The sequence below is a fragment of the Bos indicus genome, chromosome 16 (genome assembly GCF_029378745.1).
Source record: "Bos indicus isolate NIAB-ARS_2022 breed Sahiwal x Tharparkar chromosome 16, NIAB-ARS_B.indTharparkar_mat_pri_1.0, whole genome shotgun sequence".
Classification (NCBI taxonomy): Eukaryota; Metazoa; Chordata; class Mammalia; order Artiodactyla; family Bovidae; genus Bos; species Bos indicus.
Window position 1 is genome coordinate 58,640,619 of NC_091775.1, and position 17,933 is coordinate 58,658,551.

Sequence of the window (17,933 nt, forward strand, 5' to 3'; positions counted from 1 at the left end):
AGATTAATACAGCTCGTCTCTCTTTTCAGGGTCCTAGGTGGAATGGTGGTAAAGAATCTGCCTGCCAATGCAGGAGATGCAAGAGATGCAGGGTCGATTCCTGGGCTAGGAAGATCCCCTGGAGGAGGAAATGGCAACCCACTCCAGTATTCTTGCCTGGGAAATCCCATGGACACAGGAGCCTGGTTGGCTATAATCCATGGGGTAGCAAAGAGTCGAACACGACTGAGTGACTGAACACATCTCTCTTGTAACACATAGTTCTAGACAGTTCATGAACCTATGCTTTTTATGACATTTATGTACATTGGTCCCGGTCAGTTCATGAGCTTATGCATTTTATGACACTTATGTATGTCATTTCTTCTTTGAATATTAAGATATTTTGGATGACAAGTATATCTCTTAATAACTTATTTCTGAAGCAAGATGTTATAGTTTGAATTTTTGAATAATGTCCATTCTCTTCACTGTAGGTCTGAGCCAGGCTCTGGTCATATTAGTGGACAAACTAAGACATTTATGTTATTAGCTCAGATTAAATACTGAAATGGCATACATGTATTATAATAGGTGAGGCAGTCTACGTGCAAAGTGAACACCCTTTGGATAGCTACACTTTTACCCTTTTTTGGTTTAGGGAAAAATCTGGACAAAAATGTTTGTCTCCAACAAAATAAGACTCTCCTCTATAGTTTTCCTTAATGACCGTTTCCTACTGTCTCTAGCTTTTAAAAATGTATTTTTCCCTTATACTTGCCGACTTCTACCTATGTCTTTTTGGAGTACAGGAGTTAGAGCGACTGCATCCAGTTTGCTACCAGCATTACATAAACACTCTCATCTGGAAGAGTAATTTATGGCTGGGAGAGGGATGGGCAAGGAAGGAAAGGGAAATGAGTAGACCCAACTGATGAGTTGGTGGTGGAGGAGGAGGCCTCTTGGAGAATGGCTCAAAGGAAATTATTGGAACTGCTGGGTTGAGGGAGAACAGAAGGATGGTGGCCAAGGTTGGTAAGTGGCAGACAGGGAAGCCAGGAACACACAGGTAGCCCAAGTAAACCATGCCAGGAACAGGGGGACTTGGGGAAAGTGAGGGAGGAGAAAAGAGAGAAAACTGTCAAGTTCCCAATTCCTAATTTTAGTGGGCTGTCTGAAAAGGAACAGAGGGTGCAGTTTTTCTTCCTTGGTACCCTGCCTCTGTGAAGGCTCAGTCACTGGTCCTTCTCCTTTCTTTTCTAATCGTTTCTTTTTTCCTTTCCTTTTCTTTCTTCTTTCTTTCCTCCTTTCCATGCTGCCTCTTCTTTCGTCTGACCGATTAGAACATCTCCATGTTGAAGAGTTACTTGATGTCATCATAGCTCCAAACCATCGATTTGTCATTGCAGGAAATTGTAATTGTTTTTAATAAAGGAGAAAAGGAAAGGGAATGTGACTAATGTCTGTGGAAAACCAGGCGACAGTTCAAAAACCACTGAGTCTCCAGGAAAGCAGAAGAAGGAATATCCTTCTGATCACATCTGACATCACTTCATGGAATCTGGATGGTTTCTTGGGAGAGGAGAACTATTTTTCCAAGATATTATAAGTCAATAAGAAAGGATATTTTAAAACCCCCTTTCTCCTAAGCACTTTTGGTTTTAAAGCAAAGTCTTTTTGTGCTTCTTTATTCCTCTTTTTGGTTCTGTGCCAAAGAACACAAATACAGTCTTCTTTGGGATCTCTATTTCTTGGATACTCCTTGCCAATATATCTTACATGTGGATTAAATAGATGGCATCAACAGTGTAGTTGGGAGGCAAAGTAAGCAAGAGAAGAGGGTCATGCTGTTCTCACATGAGCTTCAGGGTTGAGTGATTTCAGTGTCTGCAGCTTGTCTACCAGAGTAGTAAGCATAAAGCATCAATCTATAAAGGATATTTTCAACTATGTTGAGAGAGCTGTCTGCATAGTTGAAGCTGTGATAGGATCATTGCTATTTTTGGAGCAGCATTTCCAGTGAATCCAAGGGGCGACTCAGTTTTGGTTTAGTTGTTCTTTCTTAAAATAACTCTCCATTGAGAATGATGAGGCTCTGTTTGCTCATGGTGAAGTTTTAAGTTTCACTCGTGTCAGGAAAATGAAGGTCTTTGACTATATATGAGCTTTAAAAGAGATCGAATGCTTGTTTCCCCCTTTATTCTATGGGCCATGGGGCATGTGTTTTTAATAGACCTTTAAGTCTGCAAATAAGTACAAACATAATATTACCTAGTTCTTTGAAGGCCACCAATAGAGATACTCAGTGAGTATAAAGTAGTCAGAGTAGGGTTAGAGAGTTTATGGATTAAGGTACTAGAAAGAGAAAAAATATACATAAAACTAATATTTTCTGCAGTAGCTTTATGTTATCCTTTCCTTCCTATAACTCATCTCTTTTTCCTCTTTAACTTTGTGTTTCCTGGTTACTATTTACCTTTTTTAAAAATGCCCAAAGCAAGCATATGCTGAAATAGAGATTTAATCAATCTTCTTATAGTAAAGATCGTGCAGTGTGATAGAACCAGAGATTGAGAACTGGAAGGCCTCATTCACCATGGACTGGAGAGTAATTCTCAAGGCATAGAATTAAGAGTATCATTGGGTTTATCTTGAAGAAATAATCTAGGCGTTAAGTGGGGAACTGAGTATGATGTCAAATACTGAGTATTCATATAAATATTATGGTGCCAAAAAAGGTAGGATATTATTTATCTTGGAATAAATATTCTAAATGAGTATTAGTGTCTTTTTTGAGAGCACCATGATACCTGGTCTCAGCCTCTTTGCCCTTCTCCTCTAAAAGGCAATGATGGTTGGGAAGCCAGAGTCTGATTAGATCTGGCTCTGTTCCTTTCTATGTACTGATCCTTTGGTGTGACATTTCCTGTCTTATGTGCTCCCCAGGGCGTACATGAGTGTGAAGGAGCTGAAGGAGGCACTGCAGCTCAACAGCACCCACTTCCTCAATGTCTACTTTGGCAACTCAGTACGAGAAGACCTTGCAGGTGCTGCCACCTGGCCTTGGGACAAGGAAGCCATCAGTCACCTGGGTAAGTAAAGTTGAAGAACAACTACAGTTGGAGAAATGAGCAGGTTGGAAGGGAATCTGTGAAAGTTAGTTTGGGGGGAAATGGAGAGAAAAATAAATTTACTTAATAAATTAGCTTCTTTGGGCTGATAATAGCTTTGAGGAGAGTTTTTCAAAATGTTTTAATGAAGACAGGTAAGATGTACTAGGGCAATGTGGCAAATACTCAGAATGTTCTAGATCAAATATTCAGAAGATTCTAGACCAAATAATCTAGATGCAAATAAATTGCTGACATGGGATAAGATCCATTTTGTGTCTTGATTAATCTCAAGAGGGAACCAAGCAAAAAGGTGGCTAGACTGTGAAATCTGGTTTGCAATAATCACTGTGCCAGAAGATTGCTGGTCATCTTGCATGGATGTGTCCAAAAGATTGGGGAAGGAATAAGAAGCAATAGGTTAACAATAGATGAAAAGATATTGTTCCTGTTCAAGAGGAAACCAGAACATAGAAATCCCTGTAGCGAATTAGGTCAGCATACAGTAGGGCTATATATCTCAAGAAAGGAAGAGATAATAAAAAGTTAAACCTGTAGTGATCCAAACTGAATGCTTTGTTTATCCTGGGTTTCATTGGCTCTATAGTCATCTGATACAGTTTTAGGGCTCTCCTTTTATCATTAAATTTTGTATTTTCAGTTGTCAGTATATGATAAGTCAGAAATTTGTGAGGTGAGTGGTGCTGTCCAAATCAAAACTAATGTGAGTCATTCTAGTCTTCATGGTTGTAAGAGGCAAGCTGGAAGGTTATATGCCAATAAATCATTTAGTAGTGAGTTTGAGTATCTTGAATTATCCTCATGATAAACAGTGGTAACAGAGGAGCATACAAAACTTTAAGAAAATATCTCCAAATTGGCTCACATCTGATTCACCAAATGTTACGTTTCAGTATATATGACAGCAAGGTTTATCAATAATGGTTTCTAAGAATCCTAGGTCAGTCATTGGGAATTGAATCTACTTGTTCAAAAAACCTTCAAAAAAAAAAAAAAAAAAGATCTGCCTAGCCATTATGGAGACAAATCTTGGCCCCTTAATAAGAATTGTTGAGATGGGAGCAGAGCCTTGAGTATTTTCTAACTTTTCTGGTACTAGGCCATTGACAAAATTCATTTAAATAAAAAAAATGGACAAAATACCAAAAAATTAGCTACTTGAAAACATCAGACATCAGCCAAGACAATGATTTCAGAGAACCAATCCTCAATTAGAAGAAAGCTGCATTGACGTGAGATCTACATATAGCTCAGTTTTGGGTTTTTGTTTTTTTCTCCTTGAGGGAAATTGCCAATTCTCAGTAAAAGTAATAGAAGCAGATCAGAGAGCAGCAGTCCAGAGCATGTTTCAGTCTCACTACTGGGGAGACAAAAACTATAAGTCAGAACTTCTAAGGTATCCAGACTAGAGGGATCAAGTTCCCAGAGAAATAGAAACCATGGAAAAAATAAATGTGATATTCTACTCATAATTTTAAGATATTTTCTGATTTCTGAACTATGCATTCTCTAAGTCAGTGACCAAGAAAACAAGAATTGCTGTAAAATAGCTGCTATTAGATAAAAAAGCTGAAAAGTAATATCAGGAGTCTTACAGTGGGGGGGACAAAAAAATGGAATTGAGATTCTGTCAAGGAGGGGCATTGAGACACTCTATGAAATACTCTTCATAGACATTCTATGAAGGAAAACATAAATAGTCTAGCTTACACAAAGCATAAAATTCAGCCTGAAACACTCTTAAATACCTGTTTTTAGGAAGGTCATCTTGCCTGGAGGATCCCACGGAAAAAGGAGCCTGGCAGAATACAGTCTATAGAGTCACAGAGTCAGACATGACTGAAGTGACCTAGCAGCAGCAGTAGCAGCATCTGCCTATATTTAACTGCCTAACAAAAGAAAGTTAAATATGCTCTGGAGGAAGACAATATCATCAAAAACCTCTACAAATTTCCATGCACAATGTCCTGAAACCAGTAAAAAAAAAAAATTCCAGTTATGCCAAGAGACAGGATCAAATGATGGTAAACAAAACTAAACAAAGAAATAAGCAATCACTCCATAAATGCAGATCCACAGATTATCCAGATATTGGAGTTATGGAATAGTGGCTTAAGATAATTATGATTAATATGTTCAAGATAGATAAAAAGTTGTAGAGTGTCCTCAGAGAATTAGAATCTATATTAGTGAATCAAAGGGAAATTTTAGGACAAAAATATAGTAGCTAAAATTAAGAAATTAATAGATTAGTTTGTGAGCAGGAGAAAAGATTTAGAAAACTAAAGAACACATAGATATTGAAGCTCAAAGAGAAAAAGTGATGTAAAAATATAGAAAACAGCATGAAGCATTTGAGACCTGATGAAAAATTCCTACTGTAAATTGGAGTTCTAGAAGCAAAAGAGAAAGATTTTGAGGCAGAAACAATATCAAAGAGATAGCAGCTGAGAATTTTGCAAGGTGACAAAAAATATCAAACTACAGATTCAAAATGTTTCTCAAACCCTAAGAAGGATAAATAGAAAGAAAATCACAACTTGATTCATTATAGCAAACATGCTGAAAATCAAAGGCAAACAGAAAATACTCAAAAGTAACCAGAGAAAAATTGTTACTTTAAAAGAAGCAGCAGTAAGATTGGCATGCTGATTTTTCAACAGAAACTATGGAAGTCATAAAACACAGATTGATAGATTTTTTAAAATGCTAAAAGAATAATTGCCAAGTTATAATTCTATATTCAGCAAAAAAATCTTTTAAAGAAAAATTAAACATATTTTCAGACAAAAATAGATAATTTAATACCAGCAGTAAAGTAAATATTGAAGAAAGCTATCCAAATAGAAAGAAGATGACCCCAAATGGAAACAGAGACATACAAAAAGAAATGAACCACACTAGATAGGAGAAAAATATTAAAAGTAATAAAAAATTTTTTTGGTTTAAAGTATATGTGGTTAAAACATGACAACAATGGCATGAAAGACAAAAAAAAAGTAAAGTAAATTAAATGATTTAAGCCCCTTCTATACCAATATCTAGAAAAATTACTGATTTATTCATTTTAGACAGCTTATATATACCTTATATAAGAATTAGATCAAAATTCTTAGATCAAAATAGATCATAGGTTTAAATATAAAAAGTAATACTGTATAACTTCATAAAGAAATCATAAGAGAAGATCTTCAGGGCAAGGTTAGGTGAAGAGTGCTTATATATCACACCCAAAGCATAGTCCATAGACATGACAATGGATAAATTGAACTTAATCAAAATTAAAATTTTTTGTCTGAGAAACACCTTATTAAGATGAACAAAGCAATGGCAGACTTGGCAGAAGTATCTGCAAACCGTCGTACATCTCACAAAGGATTTGTGTCTATAATATATAAAGAACTTTGAAAACAAGAGTAAACAAATATTCCAGTTAGAAAATGGGCCAAAGCACAGACATTTTGCCAAAGAAGATATACAGATGGGAAGTAAGCACATGAAAAAATATTTAATATCATTAGGGAAAAACAAATTAAAGCCACAATGAGGCTACACTTACTAAAAGACCTAAAAAGTAATAATAACAATACTAATTGCTAGTGAGAATGCAGAGAACTGGATATTGCATATATTGCTAATGAAAAAGTAAAACGGCACAACCAGTTTGGAGAATACTTTGGCAGTTTCTTGTAAAATTAAATGTATACTTACCATATGACCCAGTAACTGGACTACTGAATATTTGTCCCAGAAAAGTGAAAATATATGTCCACTCCAAAACCTGTGTATTGATCTTCATAGTAGCTCTATTTGCAATAGAGCAAAACTGGAAATGACAAGAGTATTTTTTAGTGATAACTTTAAGCAAACAATGATACATCCGTACAGTGGAATGTGCACGTGTGCCTGCTGTGCTCAGTCGCTCAGTTGTGTCCGACCCTGCAACCCCATGGATTGTAGCCCACCAGGCTCCTCTGTACATGGGATTTTCCAGGCAAGAATACTGGAGTGGGTTGGCATTTCCTACTCCAGAGGATCTTCCTGACCCAGGGATGGAACCTGCACCTCCTGCTTGGCAGGTGGGTTCTTTACTGCTGAGACACCTGCGAAGCCAACAACACTACTCAGTAATAAAAAAAAAAAACAGAGTATTGATACATGCAACAATTTACATGGATCTCAAGGGTGGTATGGGGAGTGAAAGAAATCTCACAAGTTGCATGTTTGAGAATATTATATAATATTCTCAAAAATTCATGTGGTATTCTCAAAGTTAAAAAAGAAGACTAGAGAGAGAGAACAAGCTAGTGGTTGTCAGGGGTTAGGAATAGTAGAGGATTGAGGAGAGAGGTATGCGTGAGGGGGGGCGCGAAGGATAATAGAGGAGCAATCTTAATGGTGATTGAACGTTTCAGTGTCTTGATTGTGGTGGTAGTACACCAAGGTATACGAACATGTGATAAAATTTCACAGAACTACACGCATACACACCAGACTGCATGCAGAAACTGGTGAAATCTAAATAAGGTCAGTAGTCTCTATGCATAAATAGAACATATCACATAGAGCTTTTTGAAAGCTCACTGAATGAAGGGATGAATGAATAAATGAATGAAGGTATTAAATTTAAATGGTTTCAAGAAATGTTTGTTCAAACTAGGGTTCTGTAACAACCTAAGGGGTGGGATGGGGTGGGAAGTGGGAGGGAGTATCAAGAGGGAGGGGACATAGGTGTACCTATGACTGATTCAGTTGATGTATAGCAGAAACCAACACAATATTGTAAAGCAATTATCCTTCAATTAAAAATAAATATTTTTTTAAAAAAGAGAAAAGAAATATTTAAATTATGTCATTGGTCACTGACTCATAATGAATTGAAAAAGAAGCTAGGGATTTTAAATTTTATTCTTAAACCTTTTAAGAGTAACTAGTTCCCCACCACATGTTTCCTAATTTGTTTTTAAGAAGTAGAAGAGTAGACTGAACAGCTGAAATGTCTGACTCAATATGAAATTTCTCATGTTCTTATTTACTTTTTCTTGTTCAATCATAACTGTGATTGAATAAAGGAACTATATTGACCTAAATCAGGTGTAGAGTAGTACAGACAGCTGAAATAACATGATAGAGGAAGACGTTTATGATTTTCTAAACACAGTCTTTACAAAACTCAAGATAAGATTATCTGTGTCAACATTCAAGACTCTGTATTTTGAGGGTCACTTGAGTGACCTGGCAGATAAGTACACTAGTCTGAAAGTTGGAAGATTGAGGCCAATTTCTGACTACAAACAGCTTAAGTCACTATGTGGAAAAACCAAGGTAATCTGTGGTCAACCCATTTCTGACCTTAGCATGATTTTGTACTGTCAATGCTGTGGTAATGCAGGGCAGAATCTTTTTTAATCAGTAAATGAATAAGTGAGATCCCCTTGAGCTCAGTGTTTTGACTATCTCTACCTTTAGTGTACAACAACACTTAAACTGAAAACATGTCTTCAAAGGCAGAAGTCTTAAGTTAGTGCTTGTTATTATTGTTCAGTCGCTAAGTCCAACTCTTCATGACCCCATGAACTGCAGCATGCCAGGCTTCCCTGTCCTTCAGTATTTCCTGGAGTGCTCAAATTCATGTCCATTGAGTCACTGATGCCATTCAACCATCTCATCCTCTGCTGCACCTTCTCCTCCTGTCTTCAATCTTTCCCAGCTTCAGGGTCTTTTCCAATGAGTTTGCTCTTCGCATCAGGTGGTCAAAGTATTGGGGCTTCAGCTTCAGCATCAGTCCTTCCAACAAATATTCAGGGTTGATTTCTTTTAGAATTGACTGGTTTGATCTCTTTACTGTCCAAGGGACTCTCAGGAGTCTTCTGCAGCACCACAGTTTGAAAACATCAAGTCTTCAATGCTCAGCCTTCTTTAGAGTCCAACTCTCACAACCACACATGACTACTGGAAAATTGAATTGAATTCATTTCATGGTACTGTCAAAGATAGAATAATTAGAAGAAGTTCACTGTAGGGATATGCACAGCAAAATTGGGAGACAGACAGGCAAATACAAACTTATAGTCATACTATGTGAATCTGCTGCACATGAGGGCAAGTAGGAACGTGACAAGAAAGTGCTTGGTTATGCCAAAAATATCAGAGAAGAAGGGGAGAGCGGGCTGAGGGGCTGAGGCTGGAGTAGAGAGTTAAAAGATAAGCAGAAGTTTGTGTGGCAGACAATGGCAGGGCATTCCAGAGCGAAACAAAAGGTAGATGCCAATGTTTAGACTGTTATAAATCTAGACTTGCTTAGAAATGGAATGTCCTTGGAATCGCTAGAACAGTGCTCTTCAAACTCATTTTTGCTTTCTTGTAACTCCTAAAAGACTTTTGAAAAACCCCTTTACCCCTTCATAGATTTTAAAAGTAACAACTAAAAATTTAGCCATAAGTTTAAATTATAGCAATTTAATTATATTATATTGCTGGTATATTGTCTAAATTATTGACATTTAAAAATGCTTTTTAAATCTCCTCTACTAAATGTATCCTCACTAACATAACAATTTGATAATTACTATCATTCATTTAAAAATGTATGGCCATGTACTTTTTTTCCCATTTTTAAAAAAAATTTTTTTTTAGATTATTTTAGCATTCTTTTATTTTTTTTAAATTTTATTTTATTTTTAAACTTTACAATATTGTATTGGTTTTGCCAAATATCAAAATGAATCCACCACAGGTATACATGTGTTCCCCATCCTGAACCCTCCTCCCTCCTCCCTCCCCATACCATCCCTCTGGGTCATCCCAGTGCACCAGCCCCAAGCATCCAGTATCGTGCATCGAACCTGGACTGGCGACTCGTTTCATACATGATAGTATACATGTTTCAATGCCATTCTCCCAAATCTTCCCACCCTCTCCCTCTCCCACAGAGTCCATAAGACTGTTCTATACATCAGTGTGTCTTTTGCTGTCTCGTATACAGGGTTATTATTACCATCTTTCTAAATTCCATATATATATGTTAGTATACTGTATTGGTGTTTTTCTTTCTGGCTTACTTCACTCTGTATAATAGGCTCCAGTTTCATCCACCTCATTAAAACTGATTCAAATGAATTCTTTTTAATGGCGGAGTAATACTCCATTGTGTATATGTACCATAGCTTTCTTATCCATTCATCTGCTACTATTTTAACATTGAGAAATTGCTCATTGCTCCTTTTTTCTCTTTGGATTTGTGTTTCCATTTCATTGCTCCTATAGAAGTTTGTGGGCTTCCCCGATATCTCAACAGTAAAGAATCTGCCTGCAGTGCAGGAGACATAAGAGATGCAGGTTCGATCCCTCATTTGGAAAGATCCCTGGAGGAGGGAATGGCAACCCACTCCAGTATTATTGCCTGGAGAATCCTAGGTACAGGGCAGCCTGGAGAGTGATAGTCCATAAGGTTGCAAAGAGTTGGACATGACTGAAGTGACTGAGTGTGCGTGCCCGTGCGCACACACACCACCCACACATATAGAACTTTGCACTTAATGTAACAATGAAAGGAAGTGAAAGTGAAGTCACTCAATCATGTCTGACTCTTTGTGACCCCACTGACTGTAGCCCACTAGGCTCCTCCATCCATGGGATTTTCCAGGCAAGAATACTGGAGTGGGTTTAGTAAGTCACCTGTTTATCTTCTAAAAACAGATTTTGAGTAAAACAACTCTTTTGTGATATCTTTTAATTAAATTTTTTATTTTGAGATAATTGTATATTCACATGTGGTTGTAAGAAATAGTACAAAGAGATTCCACATATCCTTTACCCATTTTCCTTCAAGGGAAGCATCTGCAAAACTATAATACAATATCACAAACAGGATATTAATGTTGATACTGATCATAAGTTATAATGAGTTAAAAATTTCTTCTCAATTGAGTTAGCTTTTGAAATGTTTCCTTGTCCAAAATTGATCAAAACAATACTTTAAAATGTTGATTGATGACTAGTAAGCAAAGTGGAAAATGCACATTTAGTGAGTTGAGAATGGCTTTTCTGTCCCAGATTAGTTCTTGTGTCAGTGGATGAAAAGTAATTACTGCTATAATAAGACAGGATTTAGCATCAGTTATATTGCTTTTTTTTTTCTTTTTTAGCTCTAAGTGCTGAGAAACTTTTTTCACATAAATAAATAGATGAGGGAAATAGAGTTGTGTTTGACTGAGTGGATGGTGGTGCCAAGGTAGAAAATATAGAAAAAAAAGAGGAGCAAAGAGCGAGGTAGTTTGATTTTGGAGGTGTTAAATTTGGGGTCTCTACCAATTTGACCATGCAAAGGATTTCCACAAAAGCAGAGGAGGAGCAGGATTCAGAAGTGTACCAGACACCAAAGGAAAGAGGGGTTTGAGAGAGTCCCTTGAGGCCCACAAATATGCCTGCTTCAGAAAGATGAAGTAAGTACAAGGGCATCTTGGCTAGGTTAGAAAGGACAGTCGGTCACTCTCTGGCATGGACGTTGAACACTTCAGAGTGTTCTGGGCCAACCATCTTTCTAATTGTCCTAGGGAATGTTGTACTGCCAAGAACATTCAGAGATACTGATCAGATCACAAGCAACATGCCCCAACACATGCGACCTAAGAACTGTGTGGGAGGGAACTTGAGCCTGGCTTACAATGGGGCTTTAGACATATAGGATCTTCTAAGGAGTCCAGGTAATACGACCCTTGTAGGAAAAAATATATTTGAGTGATAGAGTGGGCTATGGCTTCCAAAAGATAGGAAGAAATATATGTTAAGCAAGTCACCTAATATATAAAATGGGAATAAAGGAAGAGTGCCTGGCACATGGACTTCCCTGGTGGTCCAGTGGCTAAGACTGCACTCCCAATGCAGGGGGCCCAGGTTCAATCCCCGGTCAGGGAACTAGATCCCACATGGTGCAACTAAGACACAGCACAGCCAAATTAATAAATGAATGAATTTTAAAAGTACCTGGTGCATAGTAGGGCTTCAGTAAATATTAGCCCCACTGGTACTAGCAGTAGTAGCAACAGCAGAAGTTCCACATACCACGTGTCTGTGGCTGACATTCTTGGTTGTGCCCTTAACCTCTCACCTAACTCATCTCCATCCTAGAGAATTTTAGTGTCCTAGAAAGATGTTCGCTCCTTTGTAAAAGAGTAAACAATGTGTTTTAAGGGTCAAACTTTTTGCAGAGGCAAAGCAACTTATAAGAAGCAAAGAGATACCACATATATGCGTAATATGCAATATTTATTTTTCTCTTTCTCACTTTACTCTGAATAACAGGCTCTAGGTTAACTCACCTTAGTTCAACTGACTCCCATTCTTTCTTTTTTATGGCTAATACTCCTTTGTATATATGTGCCACAATTTCTTTATCCATTCATCTGTCAATGGACATCTAGGTTGCTTAGGGGAAAGAGGGGGTGGGCCTAACTGAGGGGCCTAATTGAGAAGGTAGCCTGAACATATACACAGTACCTAATGTGTAAAGCGGATAGCTAATATATATAACACAGGGAGCCCAAGGAAGCTGCTCTATAACACAAGGAGCCCAGCCTGGCACTCTGTGACCATCGAGAAGGGAGGGATAGGGGATGGGGTGGGAGGGAGGCTCAAGAGGGATATATGCCTCCCTAGTAGCTCAGTGGTGAAGAATCTGCTTGTAATACAGGAGCCACAGGAGACATGGGTTCAATCCCTGGGTCCAGAAGATCTCTGGAGGAGGTCATGGCACCCCACTCCCATATTCTTGCCTGAGAATCCCAAGGACAGAGGAGCCTGGTAGACTATATAGTCCATAGGGTTGCAAAGAGTTGGACATGGTGACTGAAGTGACTTAGCTCGCACACGTGTGTGTGTGTGTGTATATGTATATATATATATATATTCAGTTTTAGCTGATTCGTGTTGTTACACAGCAGGAATCAGCACAACATTGTAAAGCAATTGTTGTTCTTCAGTTGCTAATTCACGTCTGATTATTTGCAACCCTATGGACTGCAGCATGCCAGGCTTCACAGTCCTTCACTATCTTCTGGAGTTTGCTCAGATTCATGTCCTTTGAGTTGGTAAAGCCATTATTCTACAAAAAAAAAAAAAAGCAGAAAAATTAAAAGAAGCAAAAGTAATCTCCTTGTGAGTCACAGAAGGAAAGAATAAGTGATTGTTGGCAGTTTGGGGGTGGTGGCATGGGTGTGGCATATATCTGGTGGAAGGCAAAGCAGGAGCTGCATGGCCCGGCAGGGGAAGACGGAAGCAGCAGATGTGAGCCCACAGGGGATACAAACTTCCCTCACCTAGAATTTTCATAGGGCATCCCCATCCCCCCACCCCGCAAGACAAAGCTTGACGTCCTCCTAACCAAACAGTTGGCATTGAGATTGGACTCTGACATCAGTTGTGACACATTCATTCACAATGTGAGCGAGAAACAGCCATGGATTTGGCAAGTGGGAAGTCTTTGGTAATCTCAGCCCGATTGTCTCTGAGGAGTGTGGATGAAGGAACCAGAGTGGGAAGGGTCGAAGAGTCTGCAGGAGGTGAAGAGGGGCACCCTGGTGCAACAAACCACTAAATGATGGGGCTAGAGCAAAGCAGCTTCATTCTTCTCCACTGTCTCCTCTTCACTGTGCCAAAGTGGAGTGATTCTTATGTGAGATTAGGAGCAAACAAGACATGTAAACTGGAGCACACCAGGTTCCTATGAGGACTTACAGAATCATTAATGAGAAAAGCTGCAGGGCGAGAACAGGATAAGGGCGTTTACTGGCCATTGCCCACTGGCTGCTTCTGCAGATTATTTAATTATCAGAAGACGACATTCTATAAGTGGTGTTATTTTAGGTTGCTTGGGGTTTCAAACATAGTGGGCACTCTTAGACATTGAAACCCTGAAAAAATTATCCTCTGGTATGAACTACATGTCCTGAAATTGGGGTGGCCCAAAGATAGGTTTGAACAAATGGCAGGAATATACAGAAAAGCTATACAAAAAAATCATAATGTCCCAGATAACCACGATGGTGTAATTGCTCACCTAAAGCTAGACATCCTGAGCTTGAAGTCAAGGGGGCCTTAGGAAGCATCACTACAAACAAAGCTAGTGGAGGTGATGGAATTCCAGCTGAGCTATTTCAAATCCTAAAAGATGATGCTGTTAAAGTTCTGCACTCAATATGCTAGCAAATCTGGAAAACTCAGCAGTGGCCACAGAATTGGAAAAGGTCAGTTTTCATTCCGATCCCAAAGAAAGGCAATGCCAAAGAATGCTCAAACTACCACACAATTGTACTCATTTCATGCACTAGCAAAGTAATGCCCAAAATTCTCCAAGCTAGGCTTCAACAGTATGTGAACTAAGAACTTCCAGAAGTTCAAACTGGGTTTAGAAAAGGCAAAGGAACCAGAGGTCAAATTGCCAACATCTGTTGGATCTTAAGAAAAACAAGAGAATTCTAGAGAAACATTTACTTCTGCTTCATTGACTACACTAAAGCCTTTGACTGTGTGGATCACAACAAAGTGTGGAAAATTCTTAAAGAAATGGGAATGCCAAACCACCTTACCTTTCTTCTGAGAAACCTGTATGCAGGTCAAGAAGCAGCAGTTAGAACTGGACACGAAACAACTGACTGGTTCAAAATTAGGAAAGGAGTGCATCAAGGCTGTGTATTGTCACCCTGCTTATTTACTGATATGCAGAGGACATCATGCAAAATGCCAAGCTGAATAAAGCACAAGCTGGAATCAAGATTGCAGGAGAAATATCAATAACCTCAGACATGCAGAAGACACCACTCTTATGGCAGAAAGGGAAGAGGAACTAAAGAGCCTCTTGATGAAGGTGAAAGAGGAGAGTGAAAAAGCTGGCTTAAAACTCAACATTCAAAAAACTAAGATCTTGGCATCCAGTCCCATAACTTCATGTCAAATAGATGGGGAAATGATGGAAACAGTGGCAAACTTTTTTTTCTTGGGCTCCAAAATCGCTGTAGATGGTGACTGGAGCCATGAAATTAAAAGACACTTTCTCCTTGGAAGAAAAGCTATGACAAACCTAGACAGTGTACTAAAAAGCAGAGAGATTACTTTGCTGACAAAGGTCTATATAGTTAAAGCTATGGTTTTTCCAGTAGTCATGTATGGATGTGAGAGTTGGACTATAAAGAAAGCTGAGTGCTGAAGAATTGATGCTTTTGAACTGTGGTGTTGGAGAAGACTCTTGAGAGTCTCTTGGACTGCAAGGAGGTCAAACCAGCCAATCCTAAAATAAATAAATCCTGAATATTCATTGGAAGGGCTGAAGTTGAAGCTCCAATAGTTTGGCCACCTAATACAAAGAGCCAACTCATTGAAAAAGAATCTGATACTGGAAAAGACTGAAGGCAGGAGGAGAAAGGGATGGAGTACGAGATGGTTGAATGGCATCACCGACTCAATGGACATGAATTTGAATAAGCTCTGGGAGTTGGTGAACAAGGAAGCCTGGTGTGCTGCAGTCCATGAGGTCACAAAAAGTCCGACACGACCAAGCAACTGAATAACAGAAGACAGATTTGAGGAGGACATGGCAACCCACTCCAGTATTCTTGCCTGGAAAATCCCATGGAAAGAGGAGCCTGGCAGTCTGCAGTCCATAGGGTCACACAGAGTTGGACACGACTGAAGTGACTTAGCATGCACGCATGTAAAGATAGTTTTATGCATTCGTGAGTATGTGGAGTATTAATAAACAATCACCTTTATATGTGATACCTTGAAAGATCTCCTCTACTAGAACATATCCTAGTAATCACTGAATCCTTTGTTTCCAGAACAGTGTTGTTGGTCACCAAGTCATGCCCCATTCTTCTGCAGTCCCATGCAATATAGCACACAAGGCTCCTTTGTCTATGGGATTTCCCAGGCAAGAATATTGGAGTGAGTTGCCATTTCCTCCTCCAGAGAATCTTCCCTACTCAGGGACTGAACCTGTGTTTCCCACATTGGTAGGCAGATTCTTTACTGTTGAGTCACCAGGGAAGCCCTAGAACAGGACCTGACACTGAATAGATGCACAATAAAGGCTGAATTGATAAATCAATTATGGAAAATGTCTTTCCCATTCATACTCTGTAGCGCCTAAGATTTTGGCATGAGGTTGTGTATGTGTGTGTGTGTGTGTGTGTGTGTGTGTGTGAAGCAACACCCTCATCCAATAGCAAAGAAATGATTACATCATAGGTCTCCAAAGCCTCAGTAATAACATCTTCAGTTTTCATTAATCAAATTACTTTTCTCCCATGGTATGAGAGTGGTTAGAAAGCCTGGAGTGCTTGCGAGTTGGGGGGTAGAAATGGCTGAAAGAGTGTAAAAGGAGACAAGAAACAACATCAAGCTTTGCAAAATCTTTACCCTCTACACACTCTACTCTTAGTTCAGTCTTGTCCAGAATAAGGACTCCTTTCTCATGAGACCACAGGCTGTAAAACCAAGAGACCAGTACAGGGCTTGGAGATGAATGATGCCTGGATTGGTCCTGTTAAAAATTTGCTTCATTTTCTAAGTGCTAGTGGCTTTTTGAAATATTTTCCATTTCTTTCTCTCCCTTTGTCTGTCTGTCCACGTCTGCCACTTTCCTCCCTTGCCCTGCCCACAAGTGCTCCTTCCTCGGACCCACACACATCCTGATGGCTTTGTTCCTTACTTGCAGAAGGTGTGTTTGGAGGAGTGTGTTTCAGCCAGTAACTGGAAGTAATCACAAGGCACCTGCAGACCAGCTCTCAACTTCCTTGTTTTATGGGCATATAACATTCAGCCCTAAAAGTTTTACAGAACAGTTTTAAAGTCATTTCAACTCATGTCCTTTTCCTCAAGCCGCCAGAGGTTTTTTTTTTTTTTTTTTTAGACAGAAGTGACTTTGGGAATCATTTCCTTCCCACACGCCACTCTGGCGGTCTTGTGCTGAAGTGGGGAAAAGTTGGAACTTGGGAATACAGCATCACTTTGGGAGCTTGGCTGCCTGCTACTGAGATTTCATCTTTTAATCAGCAACTTCTCTTGCTTTTCTCCCTCTGCACCGTCCTCCAGACCACACAACAACCCTGTCTTATTGTTTTAGTTCGTCTCTTATAATCAAAGCCGAAAGGTCTTCTAAGAAGGCATTTGTGCTCCCCGCCAGTCCATTAAGCAACAGCTGTGCCACACGTGGCCACCAGTTGCTAAATCCAGGGAGCCTCATTCATACTGTGTTCTGTGTATAAGTCAGTGGTACTGGTACGTATTGAGTTCAAGGTCCAGTACCACATTCAGATATGCAAGAAATGTAATCTTTGTTTATTCTTCTATAATTGAATTTTATTTCTATTTTGAGCCTCTCTGTTGCTAGGTAGTAGAAATTTACTCTTAACGTAATTTCCTTTGCTTGGGACTGTATCTAACTGCAGATCTGGCTTATAAATGCCAAGGTCATAGAGGGAAGGTTCATTTTATCCTTAGTCATCAGGTGATGCTGATCATCTGAAATGACCCTTGTTCCCATCACAGAGTCCTCCACGTTCAGGGATTCCCTGGAAGGCCCTCTGTTACCCTTCCCTCTTAGCATCACTGGGCAGCTATTCTTTTTTAGAACCAGGTGCTTTAATCAGGAACCCATCACTAGAATGAGGCAAGACCCCTCTGGTTGTCAGATCATATGCACATATTTTGAATCTTTATCCCTTTATTGGAGTCTCAAAAGATGGACTACAGTCCATTTTATCTGGACCCTCCATCATCTATACATTCCCATTATGTCCTTTTTATCTCTTCTTTCTTCCTCCAGCT

General features: G+C 39.1%; 1 protein-coding gene across 1 annotated transcript in view; it reads left to right on the plus strand.

Moving 5' to 3' along the window:
- PAPPA2 (pappalysin 2) overlaps window positions 1–17,933 on the plus strand; it is a 326,093-nt gene that overhangs the window by 120,604 nt on the left and 187,556 nt on the right. The window contains exon 4 of the mRNA XM_070768487.1: window positions 2,926–3,071. Within this exon, the coding sequence (XP_070624588.1) occupies window positions 2,926–3,071 (146 nt within the window). The remainder of the gene's footprint in view (window positions 1–2,925; window positions 3,072–17,933) is intronic.